At 46.9% G+C, this 10,000-nt stretch overlaps 1 protein-coding gene across 1 annotated transcript in view; it reads right to left on the bottom strand.

Annotated features, from left to right (window-relative positions):
* Window positions 1–10,000, bottom strand: part of epha3 (eph receptor A3) — a 77,909-nt gene that overhangs the window by 34,937 nt on the left and 32,972 nt on the right. The window contains exon 4 of the mRNA XM_083681248.1: window positions 1,873–2,028. Within this exon, the coding sequence (XP_083537374.1) occupies window positions 1,873–2,028 (156 nt within the window). The remainder of the gene's footprint in view (window positions 1–1,872; window positions 2,029–10,000) is intronic.

Below are 10,000 nucleotides of genomic sequence, written 5' to 3'. Positions count from 1 at the left end.
GTAAAACCCTTTACCAAAGGGAGGAGTGTAGACGGGGAGGGGAGGATTAAGTTTCACGATAATAAAAGCAATGTTTGGTTTGTTTGATTTGACAGGAAGAATTAACTCTAAGTCCAGAGCCCTGCAGAGCTCCTGTCTAGAGGAAGGGACATGATCTAATACCTCTGTTATTACACTACTGATTATACTACGTGATCTGTCACATATATGTCCTGTTCTCTGTGTGTCCAGCTAGATCGTTGAGTGTTCTGCCTTTTCTTATTTACCTGCCAGTACAGCTCCAACGTATTCTTTTGGTCTGCTGAAACGATCCCCCCAGAACATATTAATTTAGAGACCGGGTTGAAAGATGTATAGATTACCAGATGTGACATGTCGTACGGTCCGGTGGGTGGAGATCAGACATGTGTTAATCTACATTCCTCTCAAATCTCCAACATTTAACAGTCCTCTTGATGTTCCTTGGCCAGACTTAGCCAGCTCATTACCTTTGGTGTTCACAGAGTCTATAAATGTTTTAGAGCTTCGACAGTCACATTTCCTTCCATAGGTCTGACAGATAAGCGCTAGGTAACTCAATCCCAGTAGCTGAAGGATAATGCACTATGTCTGGACTGATGGTTATAATGGGGAATAGGAATGTCTCAGACTCGTTCTGACTCTTTGTTCACAGCAATGTAGTTAATATACCAGACTACAATGATAGCTATTAGGCTACACTACCTATTATGCAGTGATCTCAAAAAAAGTGTTTCAGCTAAATATTATAGCTGAGACATGGCGTTTGAAGGCACCTCAGATTAGGATCAATCATTTGTGCATCTGTTTAAATACTCCTGTCTCGACAACCTACGATGACTACATGCCGTACAAACTCAACATGACCTTGGTGTGAACTTCTAAAATTGTTTGCTGTGAAATTACCATCGTTATCAGCAAGCGCGTTCTCTGATGTAGGAGCTGCTCTCTGATCAGTTATCTGTCCTTGTCAGGAATGAATATGCATGCATGATGAGATGGTGTTCTGATAAGGACTGGAGCCAGATCTGTGACTGAGAGCAGTCTTTACTAGACATTTAACTCCACTTTACACTTTCCATTTCCACTCAGCAAATCCATTAGGAGAGGGTGTATACATACATATATATATATATATATATATATATATATATATATATATGTATGTATATATATATGTATATATGTATGTATATATATATATATATATATGTGTGTATATATATATATATATATATCCTGACCCTGACCCTGATACAGCTAGCTTTTAAATACAAGAACATCCATGTCTGATGTCTGTCTTACTATTTGAAAAAATGAAATGCTGAAAAGCAGATATGGTCAACCACTGCCGTGTATCAACGGCAGTCTTCAGACCAAAAATTAACTATGTGTTTGGAATGTTATGATATAGATGATGACTTTTTTAATAGAGACAGGCTGCTGTTTGTCCTGTGGGACACACCCTATTAAATTCACTCCAGAATCCAACATGACTCCTGGCTGGTTTAATATGGGGGGATTCATCAGGGATCGCAGGGCAATGATTTATGGCTAATGTATTTTGGAATGCTGGCATCTGCGAGCCATCTGCATCAGGCTATAGAAGAGATAGAGAGGGAGAGAGATTGGGGAGGGAGTCCTAGAGAGTACTCAATCTATCCGTTTCTCGTTTCTAACTTTTTCTCAAATCTCAAGACATTTTTGTATATGATGTATATGACCTGTAAGACTAGGTTGAATTGCTGTGGTGGTGCTGTGTGTGTGTCACATATTGGACACATATTTGTGCAGGCCACACACATACCCAACACAAACACACACACACACACAGACACACACGCACACACTTACGTGTGCAGGCCATAGACGCAGGGTCGCCCTCGGCACGGAAGTAGTTTTTCTCACACCCGCAGTGTAGCGCCCCCTCATGGTGTGTGAAGCTGTGCGGAGGGCATTTAGCACACTGGACGTTCCCCAAAGAAGACTTGTAGAAACCTGGCCTGCACGCTGGAGAGAGAGAGAGAGAGAGAGAGAGAGAGAGAGAGAGAGAGAAAAAGAGAGGTGGGATAACGGCATGAATATGCAGGCAAAATAAACCCTGCAAAATCAACAATGATTCAGTCGTAGGTGAGACATAGATAAAGCAATCAACAAGTTCATGAACAGGCAAAGAAACTAGATAGAAATAAAGTAGACAGAAACAGACTAGATAGAAACCCTTTGTTTTCTCTCATCAAACATTTCAATACATTTATTACGTAAGTAGATTAATGGCTTTAATCTTCTTCTGTGACCGTGAGCATGAACCCTGAGTTACACCAGACACACACACGTACAGTCCACACACACACGCACACACGCACACACACACGCACCGACACACACAAACACACATACACACACAGACACCAAATACTTAATCCTTAGCCAGCTGCAGATAAAGGGCACACACAGATTTGTATGGACGACCACACCAGGGGGCAATACATGACATTGGTGTTCAATTCACACGTCCACGTTGACTGACTATAAACACGCTCTCTCTCTCTCTCAAAAAAAAATGTTGAGGACAGACAACATGAATTATGCAAATGCTCATCTTAATATGGAAGAGAGGCTGTCTTTAAATATCTCTGGTATTAAACCGTACTCAGCAGCTCATCTGACTACTATTCAACAGAATCCTATTACATTCCTTGTAATGAGGGGTGGGGGGATATTACAGGGGAGTCACACACATATTCGCAACCCCCTCCCTCTTCCTCTCCTTCCCTCCTCCCTTCCTTTCCTGCTCTTCGCTGCCGTTGCAGGTCCAAAATCCTGTCATCTGATACATGCTGAGCAGCAAAGCTTTTAAGTCAGAAAGAAGATTCTCACAGAGCCGTTTAACTCCACTTTACGGCCTAGACTCAATAGGGGTTAAGTGCATCAGAAAAGTGCTTCCTCCAGATTTATTTCGACTAGAGGTGCAGAGACCCCTGAATCTGTATCCAGGGCTGTAAACACCGGCGCTTTATATTGAGACTAGTCAATGCCAGAATGTTCCAGTCAATGCCAGAAGGCTGCAGGGAACAAGGCTAGGCAGTGGGATACTGACCCGTGCAGTAATGGTTCGGGGAGATTCTGCTTACTGCTTATTCTACTAGAGAAAGCACCAGACAAGGAGGCAGTCAGGCAGGCAGGCAGCATTCAGAGAGGCACACAGTAACAAACACACACCATGGGAATCTACACAATCAGCAGAAAAGCCCTGACAGAGCCGACGAGTCCACATCAAAGCAAACCTGCTGCCATATCTATCACTTACAGCCTCTCAAGGTCTCCTTGTGAAGGAGTCTTATTCCTCCCATCTCTCCTGAATGGCCCTGTGGGATGTGTCTGTGTGTGTGTGTGTGTGTGTGTGTGCATGTGTGCATGTGTGCATGTGTGAGTGCCTGTGCATGTGTGTGTGTGTGTGTGTGTGTGTGTGTGCATGCGTAGATGTGTTAGTGCCTGTGTGTGTGTGTGTGTGTGTGTGTGTGTGTGTGTGTGTGTGTGTGTGTGTGTGCGCGTGCCTGTGCATGTGTGTGTGTGTGTGTGTGTGTGTGTGTGTGTGTGTGTGTGTGTGTGTGTGTGTGTGTGTGTGTGCATGCGTGCATGTGTTAGTGCCTGTGTGTGTGTGTGTGTGTGTGTGTGTGTGTGTGTGTGTGTGTGTGTGTGTGTGTGTTTGTAGCTGAGCTGAGTGATATGGTCTAGATCAGGTTTAGATTACCCTGCGGTCCCTCGAGCTCCCTGGAGCGACAGCCAGAAACCAGCCTGACAAACATTGACCTCCCTGATTGGTGGATGCGACAGGAAATCAGAGTTGACACTGAGTTTCCCTGGCCAATCAGTCGACACTATTCCAGAATGAGATAACCACCCAGACCTCGCGCACACACACACACACACACACACACACACACACACACACACACACACACACACACACACACACACACACGCATACACACACACACGCACACACACACACACACACACACACGCACACATGCACGGGAGTCCAAAAATGAAATAGAAAACAGTCTCCTTGTGTTTCAAGAATGGTTTGGATGTGCCAGATTGTGACACTGCCAGTGATATCCTTGAGCTGTTGATACTGTAAACAAGTATTTAAAACCAAGACAAAACAGAATACTTCAGAAGCACAAGTGCAGCCTCTACATAACACTAAACAAATAGGGCCTACGTTTATTCAACGGCCAAACATTGGCACCATGTCCAGTTCTCAACCAGTTACTGGAACAATCCTCCAGCGCTGATCTATGATGGCACAGTGGAGAATAGCTGGATATGACGAATCCTGATGTTCAAATCAGATCTGGCTCTGTCTGAGGTAACTCCTCATCTCGGCCGGTGCTGAGCATGTGTTCCAGTGACACACACCAGAAGCTTCCTGTACATCACACGCAGGTCTCTCAGACCCTCAGATCCACAGGAGCCCTGTCCAGCTGCTCCAGGTGTGACCTGATGGATCGGAGACTGTGTCTCTGTACTAAGACTGGATAGTGTTAGAAGCTGGATATATGTACGTTTAGATGTGTAGTGTGTGTGTGTGTGTGTGTGTGTGTGTGTGTGTGTGTGTGTGTGTGTGTGTGCATGGGAGAGAGAGAGAGAGGGAGAGAGAGAGATGTATACGCTAGTGTGTGCAATTGTCCCTAGAGAGTCTGTTCAGAGGGAAATACGGCACCTCTTCAGATGACAGAGTAGGTGTGAGCTGTCCTACGGTATTGATTACACATGTGGGTTGTGTGTGTGTGTGTGTGTGTGTGTGTGTGTGTGTGTGTGTGTGTGTGTGTGTGTGTGTGTGTGTGTGTGTGTGTGGACATCACTAGCACCTTTAGTGTAAGAGGGAGTTTGTGAACCTGACCGGGGGAGGGTGGGTGGATGGGGGGTACAATCTGACATCCAAGCCTCCCGCCAAACACCTCTCTCTTCCGGGAACATGTGACCACCAGAGCTGAGGCGGTCACGACTAACAGGACATGAGGAAGGATAGAGATAGAGAGACAAGGAGAGATGGAGGAAGACCCCAACGAAACTCTTCAATGTCCCGAATCAATAGCAGAGAAGTGATAACATACATTGAGTAGCAGTACAGTATTGGTGTCCACTAATGTCCTACAGTAGCTCTCAATAGCACACACACTGACAAGTGCATCCGTTCACCAGGGTCTGTAGGACTAATTACTGCTGAAACACTATCCCTCTCTACTGCTCTGAAGGCCTGAACATGATGGAGAGACTTACCCTCAGGGGACACTAGTCTCTCACACACACACACACACACACACACACACACACACACTCACAAGCAGACAGACAGACAGACACACACACACACCAAACACACATACACATGCACACGCACACACACACAAACACACACACATACACACACACACACCACTGTCCAACTGTGTGTTAGTGGCTGCCATATGATATGACAGGTGATTTTGAAAGGCCCCACTGCCCCACAGTAAGGCTGTACGAAGCACAAATGAGATATTAGGGCTGTAATTTGCTAAATCAATACACTCAGGTCACAGAATACCTCATCCATAATTAACAAGTCTGCTGATTGTCTCCTTTTCTCATCTCTGTCTCTGTCTCTGTCTCTCTCACACACACACACACACACACACACACACACACACACACACACACACACACACACACACACACCTCTACTTCAAAGCTTTTCAAAGACCACGGCTCTTGTTTAACTGCTGTCCAAGGGAGGGTCAGGTCTGGGTTAGGCTGGGAGACTGAGCAAACAGCCAGAGTAGCAGTTACAGTTACTGTCACCTTTATAAACAGTGGCGGCTAGGATTACTATCACCAATAAAACAGACAGGAGGAGGAGATGAAAGCTGCTGCCTGTCCTGATCAAAGCACAGGCTGTGTGTCAATACCCTCTGACGTCACTGTCCACACAACCCCTGACCTCTTTGAGAGCCTGGTTTGAGGTCAGCTGTGGGTGACTTGTGTTGAGAAATGCTCAGGGTAAAATTTGTACTTGGGTACGGATCTACCCATAGACATAGAATTGGCCCTGGAGAGGACAATGATACGTACAATCAAATCCTATTCTATTCTATTGTAGATCTATGGATTTAGCCTGTTCTATTTCTATGGGTCTACCTCTGTGAGTTGTCCTGGTTACAAGGTGTTGGCATTGGCGCTGTGCAGGGCAGCAACAAAAAGAGCACAAACACACAGTGCGTGCCGACTAAACAAATGATTTCCTGTTTCCAGAGACCAACTCCCTCGCTTCCATCCCACAAGCACAAGGTCACAGGGACTCCCTCCCTCCATCCTCCCTCTTCTCTCTGTCTCCATCCTTCTCTCCCTACCTCTGCCTCCCCCTCTCCCTCCCTCCCTCCCTTCCTCTCTCCTGAGTTGAATGAGATTGGATCAAAGCTCCGGAGGGAGAGGCATTGCATCAGCGGTAGAGATGGCAGGCCCTGCTGAAGAGAGGAGGAGGGAGTAAAGGATGTAAGGCAGGGGAGAGAGAGGGTGGTAAGGGGATGCCAGCAGCACAATACCACCCCCCCACACTACCCCCCCCCCCTCCCTCCACACTCCTCCAGGCCCCCTGTTCCGTAGTTGTTATATTAGCATGGAAATGCAGCAGAGCACTGGGGACTGTTTATACTCCCAAACATGTGTTTCCTTCCTGCTTTCCTGCCTGCTACAATGCTGCTACTGTAGACCTCACTCCTCCTCCTCTCCTCTCATCTCTTCCTCCTTTCCTCCCTCATCAGGGTGCTTTATTATTCAAATCAGCTCTGGATCAGATCGCTTAATTAGGCTTTGGAGTGCCAAGGTTCCAAACGTGCAGAGCGAACAAACACACCCACCCACAAAAGCATATACACACATACACATACACACACACACACACACACACACACACACACATACACACACACACACACATACACACACACGCACACACACACACACACACACACACACACACACACACACACACACACACACACACACACACACACACATACACACACACACTTCAATGGTGCGGCACTGCATCTGAAGAGGGCCTTTGAAAGCGGCAGAGATAAATAGAGATGAAAAGAGGGCCTCTCTAGGGCCATTACCCAGCAGTTAGCATCACAAACACCAATCTGGCTCACAACAGCTAAGTAAGCTACACTCTGGCTCACAACAGCTAAGTAAGCTACACTCTGGCTCACAACAGCTAAGTAAGCTACACTCTGGATGGTACAGGCTAAACTAGCACTGGAACTTATGGAAGCCTACTCTCTGAGCTTCAAAAGTCCTGGGGTGAATGTACTGCAGCATATTTTGGAGGTAGTCTGAGATTACTAGTAGGCCTACCTGCGACCTTGTGTTTCGCAGTTCAACAGCTCAGCCATCCTGCCGTAAGGTCGCCGGTGTTGTTCTAAATATGCTACAATATGCTTGGGAACTGAACTCTTGCCTAGCACTTGAGCTAACGTACTGTAGATGCTGAACATCCCCATATTTATTAACAGGCTGCAGCAGCAGCAACAGAGTGAGTGTGTTCCACGCTTTGGTTTGATTCTGATTAGCCTTGGCTACGCTGACTATGTCGGATGAGGGAGAATGACAATACACATTAAGTTAATGCATCTCTCTGCTGGAGCACAGTTGATTGATATTGGCATCAAAGCCTTGTAGCAAGAAGACATAACATATTTCCCTTTTGCCCTGGCACTCTACAGCGCTCTACAGTACAGGAACAACAGCCAATATACAATTTCAATATAATTGCCATGGTAATAGATTCAGGTTTTTCTTCATTTCATAGAGATAGGCCATGTGTGTTTCCATCCTAGTTTCCGTCAAAACAAGTCCAAATCTATCATCTAATCATGGACTAAAGAGTACATTAGTTATGTCTAATTAAATATAATCAATTTCATGTGTATGTGTCTCCTTCTTTAACTGTAGCTAATGGATAACACCAACCCCCCCCCCCCCCCCCCCCCCCCCCCCACTCTCTCTCTCCCTCTCTTCCACTCCAGTGACATCTGCGTTACGAGCATATTGCATTTCAACAGGCACAGCAGCGGTTAGGCCTGCCCTAAGGCCCTGTGATGAGTTGTCACACACACACACACACACACACACACACACACACACACACACACACACACACACGCGCGGTTCATCAGAGCAGCACCTCACGCACCGCCCCTGGGCTCCAACCCTCATGCCTCGTTCCAGGAGGACAAAGAAAGATAAATTAATTTAATCAACACATCAAAGGCTAATTAGAATATGTGCTGAGTCGCAGCGCTGGTAGTCCCTGAAACACAGAGATCACAACACGACCCTCAGGTGGAGCGACTGGGAGGGATGAAGGTTGGAGAACAGGGCGGGACCTTTCCCTTATAGAAAACTCTCATTTCGAAAAGCAACTAGCCTCTCAAGGACACAGAAGAGTGTGTGTCTGTAGCTTTGCTTGTTCTGGCACTCGGACCTCAACTGGCGCTGTGTGTGAAGAACTATAAACTGGGCCTGCTGGCAGGGTAAATATGCCTGGCACACACACACACGCACACATGCGCGCGCACACGCACACGCACACACACACACACACACACACACACACACACACACACACACACACACACAGAGATCATCTCCCGGCTGCACCCACAGAGGATGCAATAACCTTTTCCCACATCCTCCACATCGTGTAGCCGGGTCACAGAGAAAATCCAACACACACACACACACACACACAACACACACACACACACACACACACACATATACACACACACCATTGAGAAAATCCAGGACATTGCTCCTGTGTATTCCTCCTCACATCTCAATACGTTTCCAGACTGCTACGTCTGATCACGAGAATTAAACCATGCAAAGAAGGAAAGAGGCGCCTTGAGACAATTAAGCCTATTACCATAATGTCCTAAGCCTGTTGGAATGTGATTCCCTCAGCTCCGTTTGTCACTGTCTCTCTGTCTGTCTCTCTCTTTCTTGCTTTCTCTCCCTCCTCCCTCATTCTCCCTCTTTTTCTCTTTCATTCTCTCTCCCTCATCCTCTCTCACTTTTTGTCCCTCGCCCTCTGTCTCTCTCTGTCTATCTCGCTCCTGAGCGGGTTGGCAGACCCCCCATGGTCGGGGTCTCAGCCTGATAAATCTACATGTTGGAGAGAGGTAAGGGGGGGTCAGGCAGGGGTGGGCGTATGTGCGGACCACCCTAATGTCCTCTCCCTGTTGACTGTATACACATACACACACACACACACACACACACACACACACAAACACAAAAAAAAACACACAATGAGACACCAGTCACTCACACCGGCCGTACAGAAACGTACACACACACACACACACGCACGCACACGCACGCGCACGCACACACGCGCACGCACACGCACCCAGACAATAGCCATAAACCGTTTCCAGCCCCATTCTCCTCTCCCGCCCTACACAGACTTGTTGTGGAGCTGTGGATGCTTGAGTCCGGGATGCAGTGGTGATAAATACCCCCCTCCACAGAGACACACAGAGGGACGGTTTGAGACAGATCCTGCCCCGCGTGATTTAACGTCTGTCTACCATTGTGTCCCTGTGTGGGAACACTGGCCAGTGGCAGCCATATGGCCGTTTCCACGACAACATAGGGACATAAAGATTGAGGCGACAGATTTTCGATGCGCCGTTGGGACAGAGGGATTCACAAAGACAGATCACGTATCTGCCATAGCTCTGGCTGAATGTCTCCCTCCAGAATGAGGAGAGAGAGAGAGAGAGAGAGAGAGAGAGAGAGAGAGAGAGAGATGGGACAAAGAGAGGAAGAGAGAGTCATTGAGATTCATCATGCATCATTCAACATGTGCTATAGCATGTACTGTACTGTATGTGGCATGTGTGTTTAGCAAGCGGGCAGTGGG

The sequence above is a fragment of the Argentina silus genome (assembly GCF_951799395.1).
Source record: "Argentina silus genome assembly, chromosome: 12".
Classification (NCBI taxonomy): Eukaryota; Metazoa; Chordata; class Actinopteri; order Argentiniformes; family Argentinidae; genus Argentina; species Argentina silus.
The sequence above is the reverse complement of the archived record's forward strand: the minus strand, read 5'-3'. Positions and strand labels throughout refer to the sequence as shown.